Genomic DNA, 13,487 nt, shown 5'->3' on the forward strand with positions numbered 1-13,487 from the left:
AGAAGGGGGTCCCTGCCGTCTCTCTTTCAGCTAAGGGGCCCTTATCCTAAAAAAAAGTTGATTACTATTAAAATAATAATTGGAGCAGCTTTAATTAAAAACTAGCCAAAGTTATCGCAGTATATTTTTGGTTATTTGCTCATTTAGCTGATTTTAGTTGCTACTTAGCCACATGAAAAAAAAAAAAGAAAAAGAAAAAGAAAGAAAGAAAAATAAATGACACAAAAAAGCAGACCAAAACCAAACACAACAGAACACAAGAGTGGAAAAAAAAACTCAAGATTTATTTGTAAAGCACTTTCCACAAAATGCCCTGTAAACAAATTAGAGGGACTAATAACAATAAACAACAACAACTTTCCTAAAAATAAATAAATAAACGTCCTACAGTCCTATTCAGGTTAGTTTCCCCATCGGCTTTGTGCGATGGCTGGAGTGTTAGAAAAGGCTCTACCTCTAAAACATACACATTAACCCGTCCTGCATCCACCGGCTCAGCCGCCTCTGCGGCCGTCACGCTGTTTCTACGGAAACAGAGATGCCGCGGTAATGTCTACTTTTGGTCCGTTGCCAGGAGGAGGGTCGACGTTAATAATACAGCACTAACTTTTCTTTGTAACTGCTGCTGGTGTGTATGGAAAAAAAGTAAAAACAAAACATGACGAGGAGAAATTAAAAACTAGCAGTTCATACTGTGATCTGAAAATGTGCTCCTTCTTCAACAACTCCCAAAAAACAAAACAAACAAACAAACAAACTCTTCTCTTTCCTGTTTGCATCTCTCCATAGACTGAAGCATATGGTTGTCTATCTGCTTTAATGTAATCCTCTTTAACCTTTCACCCCGCCTACCTCTACCCACTTTAAGGACCCCCGAAACACACACACACACACACACACACACACACACACACACACACACACACACACACACACGCACACACACACACACACACACGCGCACACACAATGATATATCAAACTGTGACAGAACATAACAGAGGATTTGAGTGATTAACAGTGAAACGTTTAAATGTCACCAGTGCCTTTTTGTCCAGAAGATTAATTTGTCTGTGTCCAAAAACACACGAGAAACTGACTGAGCTCGCAACTTAGAAATCCCCCTCCCACACACACACACACACACACACACACACACACACACACAAATTCTCCATCACATACGCACACACGACACAGACACCCATAACACTAAAAAGGGTGTCAGGTTTCCGTCGTTCACTCTGCTCTAACCCGACACTGTGTGTATTGTTACCTGGCTTTAACACAACATCTGAAACATCATCTCAGTGTGATGACATTTTAACGGCGCTCTGCGAGCCGGGTCCAGTGCGCTGAGATATTGATCCCCAAAGCGAAAATGAGGTCACTGACCTAAAAAATAATTAACAGCAGGAAAATACCACACACTCTGACTTTGGACCCACTTTCCAGTGATTTCCGACATTGGTGTACACACCTCTGTCAATCTGCAATACCCAGAAATCCTGTGAGGTGAGATCAGTAGACTGCACACAGCGTGCTCGTGTTTACCTCTACGGCTGGTCTGCTTTAGACATAAATATGTAACGCAAGTAGACTTTGAACGAGGACTGAGGAGAAAATTTTAAACTTTCTCCTTTCTCTGAGGGATTCCAGAAAAATGAGCCTTATTACTGTAAAAAAAAAACCCCATCTCAAACACACCAAGATCTCCAATCACTCACTTCCTACAGCAGCATAGACGACTTTAAAACCACATCGGGTCACAAAAACAGCAGAGAGCAGGGCTGAAACTCAGCAGACAGACACTGAGGGGTCACTGGAGTTAGTGACCGACACGTCACGCCGCCGACCAACGGGCAACAACAGACAACACAAGACTTTTAACTGAAAGTGCTGAAGAATTGTAATGACTGCAGGACCAAAAGTTTCCAATGCAAAGCTTCATGAATATCTGACAAACAGCAACAACTCCAACCTCTACTTTTTAGACGCAAAAGTTGGCTCCAGGAGATTAAAAGTGGATGTTTGCAGGATAAAAAAAAACTTGCTTGTTGCAAAGGTTTTAGGCTTGAGAGAGCTGTTTACAGCTGTTTGTAGGTCAGTGTCGACTCTGCGGAGGCCGACAGCCGCCTCTCAGACACAGCCGGCAACTTCTGCCACAGCTGACAGTTTCACCTTCATTTGCCACATAAGGCACAACATGCTAAATACAACAGGTGTCTCACGAGGGAGGATATTTTACATGGAGTTATTCACAAAAAACAGAAAAATAAAAACAATTCATTGAAATGCATCATAAAAAAAACAACGCATAACAGTCTACAAAGGCTAGTTAATGACTAAAAATAGTCCATACTCAATGACAACCCAAAAATGTCAGCAACATAAGAGAACCAAAAAAAAGGAAAAAGTTAAAGACCGCTAAGATGACGGCCTCAGACGCCTGCACGTTTCTGTCTTCATCAGGTCCTTATCAGCACCCTGCAGACAGGGTGTGTGTGTGTGTGTGTGTGTGTGTGTGTAATTGAGAGAGATTGGGGTGAGAGGGGTCAACAGAGGTCAGGCTCATCAGCTGTGATGTCAGAGCCCAGAGGTCACTGTTGATGCAACCTGATTGGCTGCTGGCTGTAGTGAAGGGCCTTTTAGGACTGCTGAGGGACCACCTCCATCATCTTCTGGCAAAAGGCCGTGGTCGAGACTGCAAAACACACACACACACACACACACACACACACACACACACACACACACACACACACACACACAAACACAAAAACACACACGCATGAATGATGGCAACTTTCCACAATGCCAAGTGAAGTAACAATAGGGGTCACCAGAGGCCAATAACAAGATATTATCATGATACTTGCGTCACGTTACAATATTGCACAATTCTGATAATTAGAAACATGCTTAGATAGACTGTGATAAATTATATTGCGCATGTTTTTTTCCAACAGCAACAGCATGTCCTGAATGAAAAATTTGTCAGCATCTGTTTTATCTAAAAAGATAAACTGAAGCAAAATGTATGTAATGGACCGAAAAAAACAACGGATTTATTATTCCAATAGGCTAACAAAAGTTTAATTTGTAACATTAATAGCATTAATAACTTTAAACATTGATTATTGGCATCCATACAATGTTGCAACACAAAAATACTAAGCGTTTTCCCCCCTCCCTTAGGTAACAGTTATAGATAATATTCATCATTATCAACAGATATTGGTTTTAAAATTAAATATCTGTATTGGCCAACACGCTGATTTTTGCCAATATGAGAAACAGATATTTTTATCTTTTTATTTTATTGACAAAGTTTTTTTCTTATTTTGCACAATTAATGAATATTACATTCATTGGAAAGCATTGTATTTCCTGTCTCCATGCTGGTGGGCATCATGATAACAGTATGCATAATATGATGTCAATTACACTAAAGAAGAGACTTGATGATCACTAAAAACAGCTGTATAAAGTGGATACACTGATATCGGCATCGGTTATCGGCCAAATGAGAATGACGGCAAAAAATCAAATATCGTGCGTCCGTAGTTACAAAAACGTGCAAAGAGACAAGTGTTGTACTCACAGATTCCATTCACCAACCACTTGGGTTTGCTCTTCCACCACACGCCGATTAAGTAGACAGGAATCCCGGTAGCGATGATGCCGAAGCCGATCGCACACTCCTTTGGAGTCTTCCAGAAGGAGACGATGATGAGGAAGAGGCAGGCGAGGACGAAACTCACCGGCAGCAGGATATTCACCTGCAGGGAGAAGAGGAGAGCGGGTTTTTAACAGCAACACTAAAGGATTCAAAATCAGAGGCTAAACAATGTACTGCTGTGGAGGGTCAGCACCAATTTTAGCCACCTAAAAAAAGTCCCACCACCAACACCTATATCAGTTTAAGTGTTTACTATATTTGCATTTTAAGTTTTTTGTACAGAAAATAGATGGAATTCAATGAAAAGCATTTAAGTTGTACATATAAAGGAAATTCTAAAAAGTGAGAAAAAATTAAAAAACAAATTAAACAAAGAAAGAAGAAAAAAAACAAGAATCCAAGCACAACAACATCCACACACTCCACTCATTTAGAGTGAAAAGTACACGAGCACATGAGAAAATTTAACAAAAGTAGCCCTTAGATCCGCAGGACCGTAAATCCATAAAATATGACAGAAAAGTTTGCCATTTGTGGAAAAACTTGTCTGTGTATTTATGTTTCTTATGTTTGATTTTTAAAAAGCGATGTCTTTCAGTATGTGAAACAGAAGGAGGGTTAGGGGGTTTCCACTGTAGGAGCGTCTGGCTATAAATTTGTGAAATTAATAATTTCTGTTTGCAGAGTTAAACTGGCACCACTCATCACAGGTGCTGAAGATGGAAATTAATGGACAGAGCTGTAAATGTATTTTGATAACAGATGACATCACAATAAAATTCCCAGACCAAAAGTCCTGTAAGGTATCTCACACTACATTTATAATATTTCACTATTTACTTTTTTTCTATATTTTCACAGCTTTAACGTCAGACAGAGATTCCTGACAGAGAACTAAAGCTGGTATATCGCTGTCTTAAAAGCCAGACTCCACTGAGAAAAATAGTAATTTAACATAGCTGGAAACAGGAGCTGCAGGTCTAACACTGCCTCAGATAATTAGTGCAACTTTGGCATTTAAAATAGTGAGTTTGGATTCATCAAAGTCAAACAATAACACTCACTGGCTAAATGATCGAGGCGGCGCAAGAACAGCAGCTCACATTCAGGGAACCATAATTACTGTTTTTCCTGCTGGAGTCTGGTTTCTTTGATGAGAGCATAGATGAGAACTGAAGCTGTTGAAAAGGGCTGTTTGAAAGGTTAAGCGGTCAACATTTTCTCAATATAGCGTGCATTTAAACTGATGCTGATTTTTTTTTTTTTTTTAGGTGGCTGACCCCGTCTACAGCATTAAATTGCTCAGCTTGCATATCTGACTCCAGCCTGCTTCTCCAAACTGGAGGCGTGCTGAGTGACGTCTACTGTATGTAATACACTGACTATGGATAAGTACTCCATAAAAAGCCACTTCAAAAAATGTTAATTATTAACCTTTAAATGAACAGTTGACATTTTCATTCGTCACATTCTGGCTGAGAGTTAGATGAGAAAACAGATACTTTGGTGTCCTGGCCAGGTACAGTAACTTCCAGTCACGTAACCTCCTGTAAAACCTGAATGTGTTGTTTTTTGTTTTTGTAAAGATTATTCAGCAAAAAAAAAAAAAAAAACACTGAGTTATAGGTAAGAAGTGAATTTTGTTACCTGCACAAAGCCAGGCGAGCTATTTCCACATTTCTAGTCCATGTGCTAAGCTGTTCTTCTGCTGCCTCTAGTTCTAGACCAGTGATACTCAACTTATGGCCCGCGGGCAAAATCTGGCCCCTGGTAGGGTGCTGGGTGGCACCCTGACCATTTCCTAATTCACAATAAAAAATAAATCAATACACGTTGAGAATCATTTTTTTTCTACATTTAGTATACATAAGGTGTCAGAGTGCATAAAACAGCTTGTTTATCAAAAAAAGTGTCACAGGAGGATCCCCACACTCCCAGTGAAAGGTCCCTAATGTCCCAAAATCCTAGAAATGTCCTAAAATCAGAGAAATGTCCTAAAATCCTAGAACTGTCTAAAATCCTAGAAACGTGCATCAACTGGCCCCTGGCCTCCTGTCATTTTGCAAAAGTGCCCCCCAAGTAAAGCAAGTGGAGTATTTTGGTTAAAGGCTCTTTTTTATCTTTTCATCTAACAAAAAAAAGCAAATAAGAATATTTCCGAAAAATGTCAAACTATTCCTTGGACAGCAACAGTTCCTTTGAAGGGATTGTTTGATCCATGGCACTTTTCATTAACCATATCCATACATTTTTAAAAAATTTGTCTCGTTGCTGAAACAGGTACAAACGGTGTCCTATCGTGTTCGACCCGGACGCAGGTTTATCTTTGCTCAGCACATTGTGGTGAGATATCAAAGCTACACGGCCCCCTCCCAACAAAACGACTCAAGCCACAGCGGTGTCTTTAAAAAGGTACTTAAAGTGCAAAAACCAGTGTCAATATGTCAAAATGGATGTACTGGAACAATTACGTAGACCTGGTCAAAAGGAGCAACATTAGCAATCATTTAAAGTCATATTTCTGGACACCTGATGAATATTAATCCAGTATTAAGTCTTCTCTTGGCTCTGATTTTGGTCTTTACAAAGTCCGGACAGAAACATCTGGCTCTTTAGCAGCTAATGCTCCACTCTGCTCCCCAGCTAGTTGCTAAATGTCTCTGCCAGCTGTTTGGGGGTTGGCAGATCATGTACAGTGCCCAAAAAAAATTATATAATTAAAGTGAAAGAAAACAGTAAAGCTGCAAGCCAGAAAACCAAAACAATGAGCTGAAAGGTGCTCACAAGAGGGGGAACTCCCGAGAGTTGTGACCTCTCACATTAAACCTGCCCACCATTCATATTACACACATTTGATTCATCGTTATCAAAATAATATTAATTATTTTGCACAAAGAACCTGTTAACATTGGGCCTTTTAATGCAATGGGATAGTGTACAATCAGCATTCACACCCGGGTCAAATGACTCTGTACACACACACGGTTTTTATTGTCTCCAGCTCCGATCAGCATTGATGGAAATACAACACCCCTGTGAATGTGTTAACCTCAGCTGTTCTTCAGCCTGTCCGTGAAATCAAACACACACACACACACACACACACACACACACACACACTCACACACTCACACACTCACACACACAGAAAGGCATACTGGTCTGTGCAGGACAGAGTGTACACAGTTCTGCTCTACCGGCAATCGAAATGCAGTCAATAGCCTATTTTTTAGCAGGTTTAACTGTGTTTGAAAAACCTGTGCATGTGCAAATTTTGGTGGAAAAGGGGTATTAGACAACAGTGTACTTTCAACTTTGAGGCAACAGTTTAAGAAAGGCCCTCTCCTATGTCACCATGACAGCACCCCCTGTGCACAAAGCCAGGTCCACAGAGAAATGGTTTGCACAGTCCTGTGTGAAGAAACTTGACCATAACCCTTTGAAACCTGAGCTAACTGGCTTAATTTATTTAAAAAACATGGGGAGACAATGAGCAATGAAATAAGAAATGATCCAAAATTGGCAAGATATTATTTGGAAAAAATACGAGAAGTAAATAAATAAATAATAACTAAAAAGAAATTAAAATAAAAACAAACATAGAGGGAAATGGCCAGAAAAAAGTGTTTAACAATGATAAATAATCCTTAAATATGTAACTATGATAATTCTAAAAACATTTTTCTCCCTAGCTTTTTCCTAAACATTTCTCCCCAGCAGTTAAAGGTAATTTTCTAAATATACTAATTTCTTGCAATTTGGGGAACATTTCTTAACAAGTTGCTCGTCGTCTCTCCCGCAAGTTTTTGAAAGAAATTGCACCCATTTGCTCAGAACTCAAAGGGTTAAACACTTGTGAAAGGTGTCTGAAAGCAGCACAAGAAAAGTGATATCATTCCAGGTCTCAAAGGGTTAAAACCATTCAATCTATCCTTTTGGATGAACTGGAACGCCAAATTTCGCCCAACATCGGTGTTGGACCTCACTAATGTTCTTGCAGCTGAATGGAGGCTTCAGCCAGGTTCCACTGAGCCCAAACAATCACTAATGAGTGTTCTGTTCGGGTGACCACAAACTTTTGGACATGTAGACTGGACTAAAGGTGTCATAGATCTACCAGATGAAGACAGAGAGAAGACATTGTCTCTTAACTAAACACATGAATGAGTCAATCTAATTGCGTGATTCTCCGGCGGCTCCGGATCTGTTGAACAGCAGGAATGTGACAGACAAAGAAAGGAGAAAGAAATAGAGTGGGGGAGTGAAAGAGAGAGACAGAGGTCAGCAGAGAGACAGTGCCACCACTGTCCCACCACTCAGTCACACACACACACACACACACACACACACACACACACACACACACACGCAAGCATGCACGCATGCACGCATGCACGCACGCACACATACAGTGTTAGGCCAATAGATCTATTTGCCTCTTTCACTTCACTGCCCTGACAGACTCCACCTCTGATCAACACACAACATCAAGCCAGCGGGCAGACGAGTAGAGTGAGGGCGGCCATCAGGCTCGAATAAGGGAAACACACATCACACACCCACACACACACACACACACACACACATATATATGTATATATACATGCACACGCAGCATGTGGAAGCTCACACACTCACATGCAAACAAAGTGTGACAAGGCACAATGGCGTTCAGTGTTTTGGAGAGTCCTGCAGCAACTGGTCAAGTCAGGAGGCATAGTGCGCTCCCTCCTGTACACACACACACACACACACACACACACACACACACACGCACATACACTACTACCCAGCAGGCCTCTACACCAGCTGACAAGCATCCAGCTTCTCTTCTGTCCTTTAATCTGCGATCAGTCTCTATTCATCTGAACTCTGCTGAATGGATCTTTTTGTTGGTGGCATGAGACAAAGAAGAAACATTTCCTGCTGCCAAAGCTAACTCGAGCGGGAGTGGATGGCGACAAAGTGAGACTTTCATGTCCAATTGTCCTCAACTGTCTGTCCTTGTCCTTCGATGATCGGCATCAGAAAGTCAGGAAAAAAGCAGTACTGTGGTTTTTTAAAAATTTTTCTTATGTTCTGATTGCATCGAGTTTGGCTCACCTTGATCGGTCGCTCCAGCTCTGGCTTCTTATAACGGAGCCACATCATCCCAACGATCGCCATGGCGATGCAGAGCCAGTTGAAGAAGCTGAAGAAGTTTATGACCGAGAAGATGTCTTTGGAGAAGGCGTAGAGCAGCGTCATCAAGCACTGGAGAGAACGACAGAGAAGAAATTAGGAGTGTGCAAGAAACAAAACACTGATCACTGTTGTGTGTGTGTGTGTGTGTGTTTAAAATACTTAAATATTGTTTTTGTTGCTTTATATCTTCAGATATCTCAGCAGTATTATCTGAATACTTTATTACCGCTGTAAGTCTGTGCAATGGTGCTCTTTTGCTTTAAAGACTCAAAGAGAGTACAGTGTAATAGTGATTGTGTGTATAGTGAATTAGAAAATAAAAGTGCATACAGTGAATATAAGTGAGGGCAGTGGAGTCAGCAGGGTGGGGTGGATCATTGACAGCAGACTGGGCAGGTGACCCTCCCGGGAACCCACGAAAAATAACCTGAGAGGGAAGGAAAGACGTGAATACTGAGTGTGAACAGACACATGATTACAATCAGCGCATTTTGTACCCACGATACAATTCTGTGTGTTTATGCAAGTGTTTTTGAGCTCTCACTGAGCACGTTTGCATGCACAAAATAGTCCATTTTTTTCACTTATTCCAAAATAAAAAACAATATTCCTACAAAACTGTTTACATGGGCAATGGAAAAGAATACTACACTAACACTCACATTTACATGCAGCTGTGCATTCTCTGATTTACGTGCCCTAACGTGTCATTAATTACGCTAAAATATGGAAAAGGAGAACAGCTGAAACCACATGTAATTTTGCTTCTTTGCATCAAAATACGATTTTATCGCCTTCTTAAAAAGGTCGGCGTTGCAGCATTTGTCCAAAAACCTGTCAATATTTATGTCTTGCATAAAGTTTGAAAACAGGTGTTTCTCCTTCTGACCAGAAATGTCTCTAAACTGCCGGCAACTTGGTTTGTGTACAACGTATCCATGACAACGCACAGAGATGACCGTAAAAAGACCAAAGGCTGTGTGTTGCAAGCTGCAGTTTTCCAAAATTAGCTGTATACATGTCCAAATAATGCTACTAAAGTGTAATTCGAAACATTTCAATGGAATATGCTGTTTTCATGACCCTCATCAAATGATTAGTATATTTGGATATGAACTTAAATGGGGTTTTTGTGTGTGTGTGTGTGTGTGTGTGAGAGAGTGTGTGTGTCTGTGTGTGTGTGTGTGTGTGTATGTTACCTGGATGATGTGAACAGAGAACCATTGACAGATCCAAAGCAGGACAGACCTACAAACACGGGGATGATCCACGCCATTGGACCGAGGTGGTAGTTACCAAAATCCTGCAGGGGACACACACACACACACACACACACACACACACACACACACACACACACACACACACACACACACAATCATAAGAAGTCAAGTTAAGTAGCAAAGTAGGTCCACTATCACCGGGAAGTGGCATCAACAACAGGATCACACAGTATATTCAAAACACGTATTTGTACCATCAACTTCTGTCAAATAACCGTCTGCAAAATGCCGCTCCTCTGTGGAAACGTTTATACTCAGACAGACACGAGGGTTAAATAAAAGTTGCAATAGCTTCCTGTGTCGGCTTGCTATTGGTCAGAGGCATTAGGCTGCAGCTGGTCCAGAGGAACGAAAAACAGAGCTATGATTTAGGTCTAAAACTTTTATCAATAATGTCACGGCCGTGCCTTTTTTTTGTGAGGACAGAAAACTGGAGATCCAATCAATGAACACGTTAAATTTTAAATGCAACATATTTCACGTAATGTTAGACATATTTGGGGATTTTTATGAGAATATTTGCACCTTAAGGTTTTTCTAGTTTCATGACTTTTCCAGGAATTTCATGACTGTGACGACCTTGTATATAAAGATGTACAATAAACCGGGTAAATCCCACTAAACCATATTCTTCCTGAATCTGATGGTAGTTTCTTGGTTCTGTTTTTGTTTTTTTGCTGTTTTTTTCAGTTCTTTCTCTGTGTTTTCATTCGTGTTGCTGCTAAATTTTACCCATGAAACCATTTTCTTGATTTTCATTCTCACTGAAACTGGCTTCAACATTTAAACCTGGTTTCCGGGTCACAGTGCGCAAAAGTTAAATGTGCACAGTTTACCGCAGTAAGACATGCAAGCATTGAAAAACAGAATACAGATTATAAAATGTGGTTTATCCATCTTACATTTACATTTTTTAATGAACTTAATATATTATAATTATTTTAGGAATTATGCATGACTAATATTATTTAAATTGACATTTCTTTTAGAAATCCTTGCAGACTTTCTGTAGTACTCCACAGTACCCCTAGAGGTACCCGTACCCTCATATGAGAAACTGTGATTAAAGTAACTGTTAACAGTAAAATAGTATGGACTATATTTGTTACCCTTCGCATTAGGAGAGCAGCAGAGAGTAAGTGTGTGCACTCACCACAGCCACGGCCTCTGAGTTGAGCATCTGCTCAGTCGAGAGGGTGGTGAAATACGCCAGGTTGGTGAGAACGTACACCGCCGTGACGATGGGCAGAGAAATGATGATGGCGCGGGGAAGGTTTCTGAGGACACACAGAGAGTTTAATCAATCACTCGTCTACTAAAAGGTCTGTATTTAATCATAAAGGGATACAAGTCGCCTATTAATACTCACTTGTAAGGCTCGATCATCTCCTCTGTGACAAAATTCAAGTAGTTCCTGTACGCAGAAGAAGAAAACGTTAGAGACATAGTATGCAGCAAATGCAGAATAAACAAATGAAACTATTTTGTATTAATCTGTAAGTGGAAAAGGATGACAGGTGAGTTGAATTTTCCCAAACTGCATTCAACACTTATAAATGACAAATAAATTCTACTTTATAAAGACACATAAAACTGATTTTTACAGCTTAAAGACAAGAAAGATGGTGAAAAGTGACAATTTTATTGATCACAAACCAGGGCTATTATAAACCTTAACAATACATTTCCATGACTTTGAGGCTTGGATCTGCTTGAATGCCTTCAAAGGCATGGTTTCTTTAAAAACTTTTTTTTTCTTAAAATTTTGGTGATTTTTAAAGCAAGAACTTTTGGCAATTTATATCGGGGAGTGTCTTTAAAAGCTTTTGGATTTTTTTCTTTCTTTGTTTGGGCAAAGAACTTGTTTATGTTTTTCTTTTTCAATGAAATATTTATTTTTAATGAAAAAAGGCACTTTTTTTAAAAAAATGGCTTTTCCTCTTTTTTTTCCTCAAAAAATGTGGGTGATTTTTAAGAAAAACATGCCCTCAAAACCTGCTGGCATGGTTCCTTAAAAATGACACCAACTATCACAGCCAGAAACTGTAAAAACAGAAATTATCATCGGATTTTCAGTTTGTGATGGTCGTCGAACACATCATCTGTTATAATACAGGTTTTATGAAATTAAATTCCATGACTTTTCTAAAACTTTCAAAGTGTATTTGGTTTTTCAAAACTCTTTCAGGCCTGGGAATTGCTATTTGTGATGTCCATGACTTTTCCATGTTTTTCATGACCGTATAAATCTTGTATTTTGCTGATAAGATACTATAATGTTATTTTTTCACAGTACTGGTTCTTGGTTGCATGTGTTCATTTCCGTCCTTCACCATGAGAGGTCACTAACTAGCAGGACGAACGCTTTCTGATCCTAAACAGGAAACTGGGTGATGAACCTGCAGCGCGTCTTGGAGCACAGGTGGGTCGATGTATAAACTCACCAGCCGCCGTAAGCAAACAGGCCACTGTAGAGAGCCAGACCCAAGCTGCCAAACTCATATGTGGACCCCTTGAAGGAATTTTCTGGAAGAAGATTTTCTGTTCCACCTGGAGAAGAGCAGGGACAAATAATTGAGTTAAGACCAAAAAACAACATCTGTCTGCAATATTTCTCTGCAGGCGAGTTCACCAGCCGACCTGAAGAACCCCAAATGTGGAACAATAAATGAAACAACGCTCTGTAGTTCCCCAACACACACAAACACACACCAAAAAGCCTTCGGAGGGGGTGAAACATTCGGCTCAAATCTGTCTCGGTATGTGGATCAGTGAAGGTCTTCGCAGTGAAATTCAGTTAAGACAGGCTGAGACGGTCAATAAGTGATCCAGACTGTGGCGCCGCTCCGTGGATCAACCTGAGACCCGGACGGATCACACAACAGACAAACAAAAGGGACCACAGGGAGAGAGTGAAGTTTTATTGCCTTGCTCAAGGGCAGAGCAGCAGTAGAAGAGGGATGAGGGAGCATTAATGTTATATTTTTCAGCTGATTTATGACATTTTGGTCACAGCCGCTCTCCTCTGACCTCCAGGTTGCTGCTGGTTCGAAGGGATCTGCAGCACATTCCTGACGGAGCGGCTCCCCTCGACACGCACACACATTCTCAGACACAGCGACGGTTACTAAACCAACAGCCCGGGGCAGTGTTGGTACTGGGAGGGTTAGCCCTAAGCCGCCGTGCAGCGTGGGAAACACTCGATTACTGTCTCTGTGACTTACTGCGCTCCTTACAAACAGGCTGATGATGATCACAGCATCCTAAGATCCTGCTGCGACACCTGGTCACTGCCGCCCCACAAGACAGGGAAGCTGTGCCGGGGGCCTCTGGGGCCC

General features: G+C 40.7%; 1 protein-coding gene across 1 annotated transcript in view; it reads right to left on the reverse strand.

Moving 5' to 3' along the window:
• Positions 1–263: 263 nt before the first annotated feature.
• slc7a5 (solute carrier family 7 member 5) overlaps positions 264–13,487 on the reverse strand; it is a 29,864-nt gene continuing 16,640 nt past the window's right edge. Inside the window, exons 3-10 of the mRNA XM_042495874.2 lie at positions 12,594–12,699; positions 11,519–11,563; positions 11,303–11,426; positions 10,066–10,169; positions 9,197–9,293; positions 8,786–8,935; positions 3,605–3,782; positions 264–2,704 (exon numbers count right to left, since the gene is read on the reverse strand). Coding sequence (XP_042351808.2) covers positions 2,649–2,704; positions 3,605–3,782; positions 8,786–8,935; positions 9,197–9,293; positions 10,066–10,169; positions 11,303–11,426; positions 11,519–11,563; positions 12,594–12,699 — 860 coding nt within the window. The 3' untranslated portion in view covers positions 264–2,648. The remainder of the gene's footprint in view (positions 2,705–3,604; positions 3,783–8,785; positions 8,936–9,196; positions 9,294–10,065; positions 10,170–11,302; positions 11,427–11,518; positions 11,564–12,593; positions 12,700–13,487) is intronic.

Source organism: Plectropomus leopardus, chromosome 7 (assembly GCF_026936395.1).
Source record: "Plectropomus leopardus strain MGB_pleo_1.0 chromosome 7, ASM2693639v1, whole genome shotgun sequence".
Taxonomy (NCBI): Eukaryota; Metazoa; Chordata; class Actinopteri; order Perciformes; family Serranidae; genus Plectropomus; species Plectropomus leopardus.